General features: G+C 40.2%; 2 protein-coding genes across 3 annotated transcripts; both read left to right on the top strand.

The window, feature by feature from the left end:
• The first annotated feature begins 597 nt into the window (after positions 1 to 597).
• Positions 598 to 12,503, top strand: LOC117492307 (cytochrome P450 2K1-like). Of its 2 annotated transcripts, XM_034142481.1 has the most exons (10): positions 598 to 930; positions 1,104 to 1,283; positions 8,181 to 8,292; positions 9,227 to 9,376; positions 9,537 to 9,697; positions 10,141 to 10,320; positions 10,401 to 10,542; positions 11,204 to 11,388; positions 11,496 to 11,637; positions 11,721 to 12,503. In XM_034142481.1, exons 4-10 carry the CDS (start codon positions 9,301 to 9,303, stop codon positions 11,906 to 11,908), a joined length of 1,074 nt encoding a protein of 357 aa, XP_033998372.1. In that variant the 5' UTR covers positions 598 to 930; positions 1,104 to 1,283; positions 8,181 to 8,292; positions 9,227 to 9,300; the 3' UTR covers positions 11,909 to 12,503. The 2 variants fall into 2 exon arrangements, with proteins under 2 accessions (XP_033998372.1, XP_033998371.1); XM_034142480.1 differs by lacking the exons at positions 598 to 930; positions 1,104 to 1,283 and adding an exon at positions 8,885 to 9,047 and having other exon boundaries at positions 7,999 to 8,292.
• LOC117492312 (ATP-binding cassette sub-family A member 3-like) lies at positions 7,034 to 7,510 on the top strand. Its single transcript, XM_034142485.1, has 2 exons — positions 7,034 to 7,112; positions 7,218 to 7,510. The coding sequence occupies exons 1-2, from the start codon at positions 7,065 to 7,067 to the stop codon at positions 7,437 to 7,439; spliced, it is 270 nt and encodes an 89-aa protein (XP_033998376.1). The 5' UTR covers positions 7,034 to 7,064; the 3' UTR covers positions 7,440 to 7,510.
• Positions 12,504 to 12,990: the final 487 nt, after the last annotated feature.

The raw sequence follows: 12,990 nt of genomic DNA, 5'->3' as shown, positions 1-12,990 counted from the left end.
CAGAGGTGCAAGGAGGACAGGCTTTTACATATACTGGTTCTATCCATGGCTCAAACAATTTAGCATATTCTTGTTTTTCTCAATCTACTCTTTGAATATCCTGCCTGTATTCACCAGATCTTGCATTTGAATTGCTTAATCATGCCTGGCAGATTGATTAGATCTGTGATGGGCTGGCTGACCTGCTCATTCACACCTAAACAAGTAGCCTTTACAAAAGGAGGTGAGGACTTTGTGGTCCAAAGCCCCATTAAGAGAGGAATAGAAAGGCTACATCTTGACAGAAACTTGAGGAAAAACTAGAAGACCTGTATGGGACAATCAAGCATTTATTTCTTCCTTGAACACTGAAAACAGCTGTTCGACGACAATATTTTCTAAAGGAAGTCAAGTCCCGGTGACAGCAGGATCATGTTAGAGGATCTTTTCCAGTCTAGCACTTCAGTCTTTTTGTCTGTGGCCATTGTGGGTCTGCTTGTCCTCCATCTTGTTTACTCAAGCTTCAGCTCCAAAAGCAGGAAGAGGGAGCCACCGGGGCCTAGACCATTTCCCCTGCTTGAAAACTTGCTTCAGGTAGATCTCAAGAGACTCGACCACTCTCTTGTTGATGTGAGAACTGTTTTGTTTGTCTTAAGCTATAAGGTATTTTCATTGCTTTAATATGAGACAAATAAAACTGTATTTTAACATTGTTAATTCAATTAGAATTCCTACAGAGGAGAGTCTGTAGACAGTCAGTCTCACTATTTATTGCTCCATCTTTTTAGCTGTCCAAAAAATATGGACCAGTGTTCACAGTCTACTTAGGAATGCAGAAGGTGGTGGTCCTGGCAGGATACAAGACAGTCAAACAGGCTCTGGTCAACCATGCTGAGGAGTTTGGAGAACGAGAAGTCACTCCAATATTCGATGATTTCAACAAAGGACACGGTAAAGAAATGTTTCTTTGCTTTGTTTTACTAGCCTGATTTTGTCCTTGTCTAAACATGTAAAAAAACTCTTCTATCAAGGCATACAGCTGGGGCTTGAGATCTCATGGCTGTCATAATTGTTACATTAAGTCCTAAAACAATGAATGTGTTTGGTATTCTGCTGTATTACAGATATACAACGCGTTTCCTTGGCTGGGACCTTGTATTAAAAACTGGAGGGATTTGATGAAACTGGTGGAGGACAGCATAAAGGAAACAAAGAGCATGATAGCTGACCTGAAGGAGACTCTGAACCCTGACATGTGCCGATGCTTTGTGGATGCATTCCAGACCCGTAAACTGAGTCTTGAGGTAATATGTCTAACTCCAGTGAAACCACCCCGGTTGATGATACTGATCACTGATTAATTTGCCTGTGGCCCTGAGAGATCCTCACACTGCAAATTAAGGAAACACATGCAAAAAGACACAACAGGGTAAGGCAAGGCAAGGCAAGGCAAGTTTATTTATATAGCACCTTTCAACACAAGGTAATTCAAAGTGCTTTACAAAAATGGAAGACATTTTAAAAATGGCATTTAAAATCAGTCATTAAAAAGGAAAGATAATAAAATAAACATTAAAAGAAAAAATACATGGATAAAAGTTAAAAGTTACAGTGCAGTTTAAGATGTGAATAGTTCAATTAAAAGCAGCGGCAAAAAGAAAAGTCTTCAGCCTGGATTTAAAAGTAGTAAGAGTTGCAGCGGACCTGCAGGTTTCTGGGAGTTTGTTCCAGATATTCGGAGCATAATAACTGAATGCTGCTTTACCATGTTTAGTTCTGACTCTGGGGACCGAAAGCTGACCAGTCCCTGAAGACCTGAGGGTTCTGGATGGTTCATAATTTAGCAGTAGGTCAGACATGTATTTTGGGCCTAAACCATTCAAAGCTTTATAAACCAGCAACAATATTTTGAAATCTATTCTTTGACACACAGGAAGCCAGTGTAAAGACTTCAGAACAGGAGTGATGTGATCCACTTTCTTAGTGTTAGTGAGGACTCGAGCAGCGGCGTTCTGAATTAGCTGCAGCTTTCTAATAGATTTTTTAGTGAGGCCTGTAAAGACACCATTGCAGTAGTCGAGTCTACTGAAGAGAAAAGCATGGACAAGTTTTTCCAAATCCTGCTGTGACATTAGTCCTTTAATCCTAGATATGTTCTTTAGGTGATAGTAGGCTGATTTAGTAACTGTTTTAATGTGACTGTTGAAACTCAGGTCAGAGTCCATGACTACACCTAGATTTCTGGCTTTATCTGTTGTTTTGAACATTGCAGACTGAAGCTCAGCGCTAACTTTTATACGTTCTGCCTTGGCTCCAAAAACCATTACCTCAGTTTTATCTTTGTTTAATTGGAGAAAGTTCTGACACATCCAGTCATTGATTTGTTCAATGCACTTACTCAGTGTTTGAATTGGAGCATAATCTCCTGGTGAAATTGTTACGTAAATTTGTGTGTCATCCGCATAGCTATGGTAACTTATTTTGTTGTTTTTCATTATCTGAGCCAGTGGTAGCATGTAGATGTTAAAGAGAAGAGGCCCCAAGATGGAGCCTTGAGGTACCCCACATGTCATATTTGTCAACTCAGATGTGTATTTACCTATAGAAACAAAGTTTTTTCTGTCCTTTAAGTAGGACTCAAACCAATTTAGAACTGTTGCCGAAAGTCCCACCCAGTTTTCTAGTCGGTCTAGTAATATGTTGTGGTCAACAGTGTCAAATGCAGCACTGAGATCTAATAATACTAACACTGAAGTTCTGCCACTGTCTGTGTTTAAGTGGATGTCATTGAAGACCTTTACAAGAGCAGTCTCAGTGCTGTGGTTTGGACGAAATCCTGACTGGAACACATCCAAACAGTTATTTAAATGCAAGAAGTTACTCAACTGTTGAAATACTACTTTTTCAATGATTTTACCTAGAAATGGCAGGTTTGATATTGGCCTGTAATTGTTCATTACTGAGGCATCTAGATTATTCTTTTTTAAGAGCGGTTTAATGACTGCAGTTTTCAGGGCCTCTGGAAAAATACCTGAGTGAAGAGATGTGTTTACTATATGAAGTAGATCTGAGGCCATGCAAGGAAAAACATCTTTGAAAAATCCTGTTGGAATAATATCAAGGCAGCAGGAGGAGGATTTCAGAAGTTGAATAATGTCCTCTAAGTTTTTACCATTAATCTGATGGAATTGTGTCATGGTGTTTGAATTGATATTAGGTGGACATAGGGACAAAACATTTGCTGTACCTGATGTAGAGGCACTGACTGCTTGTCTAATTTTCTGAATTTTGTCAGTGAAGAAGGAGGCAAAATCATTGCACGCCCTGGTGGATAGAAATTCAGAGGCTACTGACACTGGGGGGTTAGTTAGTCTGTCGACGGTAGCAAACAAGGCACGTGCGTTGTTTTTGTTTTTGGTAATGATGTCAGAGAAGAAAGACTGTCGTGCGTTTTTCAATTCCAAATTATAAAGGCCAAGTCTCTCTTTATAGATTTCAAAGTGAACCTGGAGATTTGTTTTTCGCCACCTACGTTCAGCTTTTCGACACTCTCTTTTTTCTGTTCTCACGGTCATGGCCTTTCTCCATGGAGATATTTTCTTGCTAATCACTTCCTTTACCTTAGTTGGAGCAATGGTATCTATAACATTTTTAATTTTTGAATTAAAATGATCTACTAGCTCATTTACTGAGATGTTAGCAGGGGCAAGTGTGGATGAGAAATTATGAGTAAACATTTCCCTAGTATTTTCAGTTAAATATCGCTTTGTGGTTACCTCTTTCTGAACATTTTTGTGAACAGAAATAGAGCTCTCAAAGAAAACACAGGAATGATCAGAGAGTGCAACATCAGTCACCACAACCTTTGAGATATTCAGACCCTTTGAGATAATTAAGTCCAGAGTGTGCCCCTTATTGTGCGTGGGCTCCGCCACATGCTGAGTCAGTCCATAGTTATCAAGAACACAAAACAGTTCTTTAGCCCCTCTGTCCTGGGGGTTGTCAACATGGATGTTAAAATCACCAACAATGACTAAACGGTCAAAGTCAATACACACTATAGACAGCAGTTCAGTAAAATCATCAAAAAAGCTTGCACAGTATTTGGGTGGTCTATAGATATTTAGGAACAGAGCTCGAGAGGAGCATTTCAGCTGAAGGGCCACATATTCAAAAGAAGCAAAGTCCCCATAAGATGTCTTCCTGCATTGAATGGAATCATTGAACAAAATAGCAACTCCACCCCCTTTCTTATGCATTCTTTCCTGACTCATAAAACTAAAGTTGGGAGGGGTTGATTCGATAAGAACAGCTGCACTGTTATTTTGTTCAATCCAAGTTTCCGTTAAAAACATAAAATCGAGATTGTGCTCAGTGATAAAATCATTGATTAAAAATGTTTTTCCTGCCAAAGACCTGACATTTAATAAAGCTAGTTTAAGTTTGTTAAATACACTATCAGTAAAACATTTTGTGGCAAGCTGTGGCTGACATGGAATCACTGCTAAATTTGATAACCTCACACAAACGTTTGAGCACTTCCTGTTTCTAAGCTGATTTACCGCTCTTAATCTATTACCTATCAACACAGATATCGGCAAAGCTACTGGCAGGCAGGGCCCCGGCATGTGCTGGAAAGAGTTGAGAGTGCCATATGCCCTTGAGCCTGGACCCAGCACATATCAGTAAAAGTTTGTTGCGTTTTGTACACACACATCCTTATCAGGCTTCGGAGACTGCAGATGCTTTCTTGAAGGGATGGGAGGTGGTTGACATAGGCACAGTGATGAAGACGGGGGAGATGGTGCGCGTCTCTGCTTCGGTGATTTTGGTGGGCGTCGTTGAGGGGCGGGGGTAAAGGACATGCTGCCAACCCTGCATCTCGCCTTCATGCGGTCATCGAACTCCAGGGGGGAGGGCGAGGGTGAAAGGGTGAGCGGAGAGTAGAGAGAGCTGGGAGATGAATGAAGAGTATCCTCCAAGGCGTTGACAGGGGGGGTGACGGGCAGTGGAGACTCCTCCATTTGTGTCATAGGTCTCCCATAATCAGAACATTCCTCAGGCGGGTGCAGTGATACTTCTTCAGGGTTTTCTGCACAATGTGTTGTGTCTTTCTCCTGTTTTGATTCCTCTTGCCGCTTGTCCTTGGCAGAGGGAACAGATTGCTGACGCAGGCAGTTGAATATGTTAGAGATAAACAATTTCACTCCTGACTTGTTCAGGCAAACTCCATCTGCCTTAAAAAGATGTCTGCGATCCCAGAAAAAGTTAAAATTGTCAATAAAATGGACAGAATGGTCAGTGCAGGCAGCTGAAAGCCACATGTTCAATGCAAACAGTCTGCTGAATCTCTCCACTCCTCTTCTGACTGGCGGTAGAGGGCCACTGATGAACACCTCCGCATTTAGAGAGCTGACAGTTTCCAACAGACATTTAAAGTCTTCTTTCAGCGCTTCTGACTGTTGTTTCACAACATCATTTAAAGAGGGTAAAGAGGTTAACCTATTGCAAGATATCCTCACTCTACCCTGCCATGCATTGGTAAACAGACCTATGTTTATATGACTTTTTACAGACCAGTCAAACCGCTCCTTAAGTCTTCAGCCTCCAAAACATTAATCTCCAAATCCTCCTGTTATATTCGTTTTTTGTAACAGCAATAATATTCGTGGGTCAATTTGACCCAGTGCATGTTTAATTATCCAAAAATGGTCAGAAGCCCCAAAATCCAGATATTTTTTTGTACATAGTTTGTACCTTTTATTACTATCAATGAAATCAATATTTAGTGCAATTGTGTTATTCACCTCTCACAGATCATGGTTCCATTAGAATAAGTCACTCGTTTTTCACAAAACATATACATTCAAACACATTTTTCTATTTTCTTTTTTACATTGGAAAAACCTTGATATAAAATACATTAGTTTTGCATAACATAACATTTTTAAAATTACTTTTAAAATGTTCCAACTTGTTTTCCAATTGGTTGATGTTGATACATAGAGACGAGACACCTCTTCTGTTCAGGGTCAAATTGACCCGTTCACTTAGAATCAAGCCAAATGAGTCATAAGGATTTGTATTGAAAGTATTTTATATAACAGCAATTAAGAATGTGTGTGTGTGTGTGTGTGTGTGTGTGTGTATGTGTGTGTGTGTGTGTGTGTGTGTGTGTGTGTGTGTGTGTGTGTGTGTGTGTGTGTGTGTGTGTGTGTGTGTGTATGTGTGTATGTGTGTGTGTGTGTGTGTGTGTGTGCGCAGGACTGTATCCTCCCACCAGCGGCAGAGCCTATATCAACGGCTACGACATCTGCCAGGACATGGCTCTGATCCGCCGCAGCCTCGGACTCTGTCCCCAGCATGACGTCCTGTTTGATAACCTCACCGTCAGTGAGCACCTGCTCTTCTACGCACAGGTACTCACACAATCATGTACTAGTACACACTTAACCCAGCAGTGGCTCAGTCGGTAGGGGCTTGGACTGTGAGCCGTAAGGTTGTCGGTTCAAGTCCACGAACATACCTAAATATGGAGTATGGACTGCTACTTGGAGAGGTACCAGTTCACCTCCTGGGCCCTGCCGTGGTGCCCTTGAGCAAGGCACCGGACAACCCCCTTCCCCCCCACTCCCATTGCTACCCGGGCGCTGTGCAGAGAACACATTTCACTGTGTGTGCTGTGTGCTCTGCATTTGTGACCATTACAGAGGGTTTCATCCTCCAATGCTATCTTCTATCTATTATACAAAAAGAAAACTGCAAATACACATTAGTTTATTGTTATCCTGCTCGTTCATTGTTGGTAGAGAAACTTATTGTGCTGTGTTCTCTTTATGTCTTTAGGTACACCTGTACAAACGTATACATTAGCTCATCCATAAAAGCAACTTTCACAAAGTTTACAATTGCTTGTTTTTGTTTTCTAGAGGTCAACTTTATTTTATAATTGGTGTTTTAATCTTCTCAATATCCAGCTGAAAGGCTTCTCCAGAGACAAGATTCCAGACGAGGTAGACCGCACCATCCGTATCCTGAACCTCGAAGATAAGTGCCACGCTCGCTCAAAGACCCTCTCCGGTGGCATGAAGAGAAAGCTCTCCATTGGTATTGCCCTCATTGGAGACTCCAAGGTGAAGAATGTCATGAGCATTATTCACATTCCTTCCTATTTATCCAATCCTTCCTTCATATTGAACATGTCTCATCCCTTTATTTTCAATCTTATCTATCTTCAGGTGGTCATGTTGGATGAGCCCACATCAGGTATGGATCCGTCAGCTCGACGTGCCACCTGGGACCTCCTGCAGGGGGAGAAGAGGGGTCGCACCATCCTGCTCACCACACCCTTCATGGACGAGGCTGACCTGCTCGGCGACCGCATCGCCATCATGGCAGGAGGAGAGCTGCAGTGCTGCGGGTCACCACTATTCCTTAAGAACAAATATGGTAAGAGTTGAGTGGAAATACTGTTGCAGCAGGAAGTCACTGGCAGTAAGTAACCCAATGGATTGTAGGATTGTTCAAATACATCCATCCTTTTTTATTTAACTGTTATTATTTCTGTTTCAGCAACTTATATAATCATGCTTACAATAGTGTTTGTTTTTCTCCTTTTTTTTGCTCTTTTATTTACAGTTTATAGATTATTAAACCAACAATAAAATATCACCTTCACTTTAAGCATTAATTGTGATAGTTATGGTAAGATGCAAATGAGAATAAAAAGTAATAATTGTAACACAATGGGAAAGGAATAGAGTTCACTAAAGGGAATTGTGTATGTGTGTGTGTGTGTGTGTGTGTGTGTGTGTGTGTGTGTGTGTGTGTGTGTGTGTGTGTGTGTGTGTGTGTGTGTGTGTGTCCTTGAAAGTATTTTTCGTAGATTTGACCCTGAATGTAACAGGAGGGTTAATGTCCTTCTGCTTTGACTGCCAGGATTGGATCTGTGTCACAAACACCGTCCTCGTGGGCGGGGACCAGCCCATAATGCTCCTTTACCTAAAGCTCAGTCAACAACATTCCATATTATTTGGGCTTGCATGAGGAGCGTGAACACCACGGTGTTATCTGCAGGGCTAAGCACTGTCAACAGCAGAACAAATGTCTCTTTGGCACGATTTTGTTCTCATCTTTTTCTCTAATCCCACCACTTTGTTGGGGTTGGTGGCTCTCCTGCTCATTCTCTATCTTGTATCCAGTAGTTTAATCACCAAGGAAATAGGGAAGGGGCCCCCAGGACCGAGGCCTCTTCCCCTGCTTGGTAACCTGTTGCAGCTTGATCTCAAGAGACCCTACAAAACCCTCTATGAGGTGAGCTATCCTAAAGCAAATCCATTTTGATACAGTTGTTGTTGTTGGAGCTATATATCTCTTTATATTATGTAATACTTAAACATTTATGTTCTTGCTGTTTATAGTGTTTATTGTAAATGTAGCCTATTCCTAGTTATTGTCGTAAGTTAAAGTAGTTTCTATGCTTTTATTTTGAAGGCATGTTTGGGCACTGGGTGATTAGAGCACCTGGTGTAATTGTATATATTGGAGACAGGTGGTGGTGGGAGCCAGAGCACTAGTAGGCAAACGGTTTTTTACCAGGGTTTTCCAGGCACAAGAAAGGAAAGCCATAGGAAAGGCTTAAGGAACAAACCATAGGAAACCTGTTGAATGATATTGGATCATAATAAAATGCACAAACGGATACTCTTGTCTAGACCTGTCTAGACCTGGATCATTGCCCTCCGTAAGTTCCGCTAACTAGTGCCTCAGCGGCAGTGTTATTTTAAGTTAATTATCAGTCTTATTTCTATATGATTTTGGCCGCTACAGTTGTAGTGATTCACTTGCAGGTCATGCAAAAAAATGTTTACTTACGCCATCTCTAATTTTTTACATCTTTTAACAGCTTTCAAAGACATATGGGTCTGTGTTTACGGTATACTTTGGAACCAAAAAAGTGGTGGTGCTGGCTGGATACAAGTCAGTAAAGGATGCTCTGGTCAGCAATGCAGAAGAGTTTGGAGAAAGAGAAATCTCCCCTATTTTTTATGACATGCATGAAGGTCACGGTAGGATTTACCTTTACATAATCTTTAATATACAGTATCTTTCAAACAATAGAAAAAACATTGTAGTGATAATACCTACCATTTATTTGTTGTGAGTCAAATTACACTTGAATATTGTGTTGAATAATACAGACATGACTACTACAGATTATATTTAACATGCATGTCATGTTTAAAAGGAATCCTGTTTGCAAATGGAGAATCATGGAAAGAGCTGAGACGTTTTGCCCTCAGCACCCTGAGAGACTTTGGCATGGGCAAAAGAATAGCGGAGCAAAAAATCCTAGAGGAATGCCACCATCTGACCCAAATGTTTGAAGATCACAAAGGTATGGAGTAAAAAGCATTTTTTTATTCATCACCCATGTTTTACAGTTTTGTTGTAGCAAAGGCAAATCATGGTGAGGTTCATTTTAATATTAAAAGGCTGCCCTCTTTGTTTTCTTCTGAAATCCTAATAATATCAGTATTCTCAATGCCATTTTACAGGGAAACCATTTGATACAGCGCGTCCGTTGAATTATGCAACATCCAATATCATCTCCTCTATCGTGTATGGCAGCAGATTCGAATACAATGACCCCAGATTCAAGGAAATGGTCAGAAGAGCCAACCAGGCCATATGCATTGTTGGATCTGCACAAATCCAGGTAGGCCTCATACTGCTTCGGTTGAAAAATACATGATTTAGGGACAACATGAAAGCTTTTGTTGAATATTTTTGCAAATGGTCAACACTATAAGCTTTTAGCAGAAAGTCCAATGGAAGGTTTAGTACTGTCTTCAGGTCTTTTATACAGATTTGGGCTGGTTGGTGTAAGAAATGTGTGTGTTGTTGTATGTTTGGGTAAACATCCATTATCTCTTTACACAAGGTGCTGGTGGAGCATCATTCTAGTATCAGCTTAAATAGTTGCTTTAGGGTAACATTTAACTGACAAAACAATAAAAGAATGATTGAAACTAAAGTATGGAGATGGGAAACGTTTATTTTACTGTATCAAATTACTGATCAGGTGTGTCTTAACATTGAATACACTGTACAGTATATATGTTGGGTGTGCATTTTCTTCATTAATCTTTGTTTTCACAGCTCTACAACATGTTTCCCAGGCTGGCCAGTTGGATAAAGAACCGTCAGCTGCTTTTACGAAATGTTGAGATGACCATAAGAGATGTCAAGGCTTTAGTCAAGAATCTGAAAGAGACTCTGAACCCTAGCGTCTGCAGAGGGCTTGTCGACTGTTTTCTGATTCGGAAGGAGAAAGAAGAAGTAAGACAACCTCACTGCATATGCATCAAACAAAGAGAACATTGTATTTTATAACAATATGTGGGTGCTCTTTCTCTCAGGACTCTTGTGTGAAGGACACTCACTACAACGAGAAGAATTTGATATTTACAATAACCAACCTGTTTTCTGCTGGTACCGACACCACAGCAGCTACACTGAGATGGGGTTTGCTGCTTATGGCTAAATATCCGCATGTACAAGGTAAAAGAAAGATGAGGCTTGTAGGCGTGCATTTATATTTGCACCTGTGGATGCCCATCAAATAAATCAAGTTTAGATAGATTAAAATGTGGTTGTTATTATATAAGTTCAAATATATATATATTACGATAAACCATTATGCTGGAAACCACTTAAAGGGAAAGTAGCAGGCATTGAAATAAAGCTAAGTAAGTAACCTTCGGGAGATAACAAGTACAGTAGTTTTAGTCCTCCCTCTTAAGTCACTACCCTTTTGAAACCTTTTTTTTGCTTTTACCTTTTTTTCTATTTTTTACAGATTGTGTTTTTATGCAGGCTTTATTTTCAAGCTCATTTCAGGGAATACCAGTCTTACTTAAACTATATTACAGAAACATTTTCTTCTGTAGATTTCGAAGGCAGAGGAAATGTAACGCAAATTACATTCCCATCAGCCTCAGCTGCACTTTGCTTTTAGTGATTATAAACCATTATGGTAAACATGGTAAACGATACATCTGATAGCATCGTCATTTTGAACAGGTTAGCATACTGACTTTAGCATTTTACCCCCAAAAGTACAGCTTCACAAAGCCACTGGCAGGGATGTGAACTCTTAGTCAAGATACAAATAACTTATTAATATACATATTATTAACAGTTATTGATTTTCTGTGTTCAGACCAGGTCCAGGAGGAGATGAGCAGAGTGATAGGAAGCCGTCAGGCAGGGGTCGATGACCGGAAGAACCTGCCGTACACTGATGCTGTCATCCATGAGATACAGAGACTGGCCAACATTGTCCCCATGGCCATTCCTCATAAAACCAGCCGAGATGTCACCTTCCAAGGATACTTCATCAAAGAGGTCAGGTGTTAAGGTGTTTCAATACTTAGCCACAACAAAATATGCCGGAGATTCTCATTCTCTCCATACTTGTTATGATACACCTTGCCCTCCGCTTTTTCCTACAGGGGACTACTGTGCTTCCTCTTCTTACTTCTGTCCTGTATGATGAGAGTGAATGGGAAACACCACACACTTTCAACCCTTCCCACTTCCTGGATAAGGAGGGTACATTTTTCAGGAGGGACGCCTTCATGCCATTTTCTGCAGGTACCAACTTTGTATTTAAATATATTACCATTCTAAAGATGCGATCCAGTTTACCAACATGCAAATCAATTTTTCTCTCAAAGGTCGCAGGGTGTGTCTGGGGGAGAGTCTGGCCAAGATGGAGCTGTTCCTCTTCTTCACCTTCCTCCTCCAGCGCTTTCGTTACACTCCTCAACCTGGAGTTACAGAGGATGAACTGGATCTCACTCCAGCTGTGGGCTTCACCCTCAGCCCGTCACCTCATGAGCTGTGTGCCGTTAGACGCCAATGAGTAATGGAGCTAGGGCACTGCATTATAACTGCTTGTAAAAATGAATTGTGTTTAACTCTTAATCAGCTAGCATTTGTCCTATTCTCATGAAGTTGTCTGAAATTGTATTTTAGAAATAATGTTATATTACTATAACATTTTTAGAACTGCCTCTTCATACAGCTGATACCTCATGTTTATCTTCAATGTACAATCAATTGCATTTATTTACCAATCTTATATTTTTGTCACCATTTTTTACCTTGAAAATAAATACTTAATAATTCAAAGAAAATTCTGGATTCAAGCGTTGTGCTTCTGCTTGCTAACATGCTAAAAAGTACACACAGGTCCTTGATCATTCATTGCTGCCCATTGTAGGCCTACTTCTCTAGAAATAAAAGGACTATTTTGTTTGCATACAGTAAGCACAGTGTAGGTCGATTTAAATAGGTTTCTTTTGTGCCGTTGAGATGGTGGTGAAGAACTTAAGATAGCTCTCAGCCTAAAAGCATTCAAGAACTTTGAGTGAATTGAGAAATGCTGTTTGTTTGTAACAAATGCTTAACTAGCCAAATAGTCCCACCAAATAAACACTAAGATTTTTGTGACCAGCTTTTGTTTATTTCAGTTTTTTATCTTCATATTTGTTTTTCCTTTTTGCCGTGGGGGGACAAAAATCCTCCTTGGGTTTCTTGAAATGCGCTATATAAATCCAAATGATTTGTATTATTATTTAGGCTTCTTCTAAAGTTATAAGTCATTGAACTCATAAAATGCTCACTTTGTGTTAACAAACCTTAACTGTGTCTTACTTTCCACACGCATATGTGCAGCTTTGTGTTTTTTATTTAAGTTGTAAAATGTGGTTTCAGGTTCTTGTCAAGGTTGGGGAAAATCAGGACCCAAATGCAGGATGAGTAGAAGCGGGTTTTAAACAAAAAGCTAGCTTTATTTAACAAAAAAGCTGTTGACCATGAAACAAGAATAAATCCCAAAACTGGTAGCATCTAGACAAAAACTGACAGGAACAAACAGAGGTGCAAGGAGGACAGGCTTTTACATATACTGGTTCTATCCATGGCTCAAAACAATTTAGCATA

The sequence above is a fragment of the Trematomus bernacchii genome, unplaced genomic scaffold (genome assembly GCF_902827165.1).
Source record: "Trematomus bernacchii unplaced genomic scaffold, fTreBer1.1, whole genome shotgun sequence".
In the NCBI taxonomy this organism is placed as follows: Eukaryota; Metazoa; Chordata; class Actinopteri; order Perciformes; family Nototheniidae; genus Trematomus; species Trematomus bernacchii.
This window is presented reverse-complemented; position numbering and strand designations above follow the sequence as displayed.

Excerpts from the sequence above, each read along its gene's own strand:
- LOC117492312 (XM_034142485.1), top strand. The coding sequence starts at position 7,065 with ATGAAGAGAAAGCTCTCCATTGGTATTGCCCTCATTGGAGACTCCAAG. Across the intron at positions 7,113-7,217 it reads CCCTCATTGGAGACTCCAAG|GTGGTCATGTTGGATGAGCC; the intron begins GTGAAGAATGTC and ends ATCTATCTTCAG.
- LOC117492307 (XM_034142480.1), top strand. The coding sequence starts at position 8,083 with ATGTCTCTTTGGCACGATTTTGTTCTCATCTTTTTCTCTAATCCCACC. Across the intron at positions 10,321-10,400 it reads TTCGGAAGGAGAAAGAAGAA|GACTCTTGTGTGAAGGACAC; the intron begins GTAAGACAACCT and ends TCTTTCTCTCAG. Across the intron at positions 10,543-11,203 it reads TAAATATCCGCATGTACAAG|ACCAGGTCCAGGAGGAGATG; the intron begins GTAAAAGAAAGA and ends TTCTGTGTTCAG.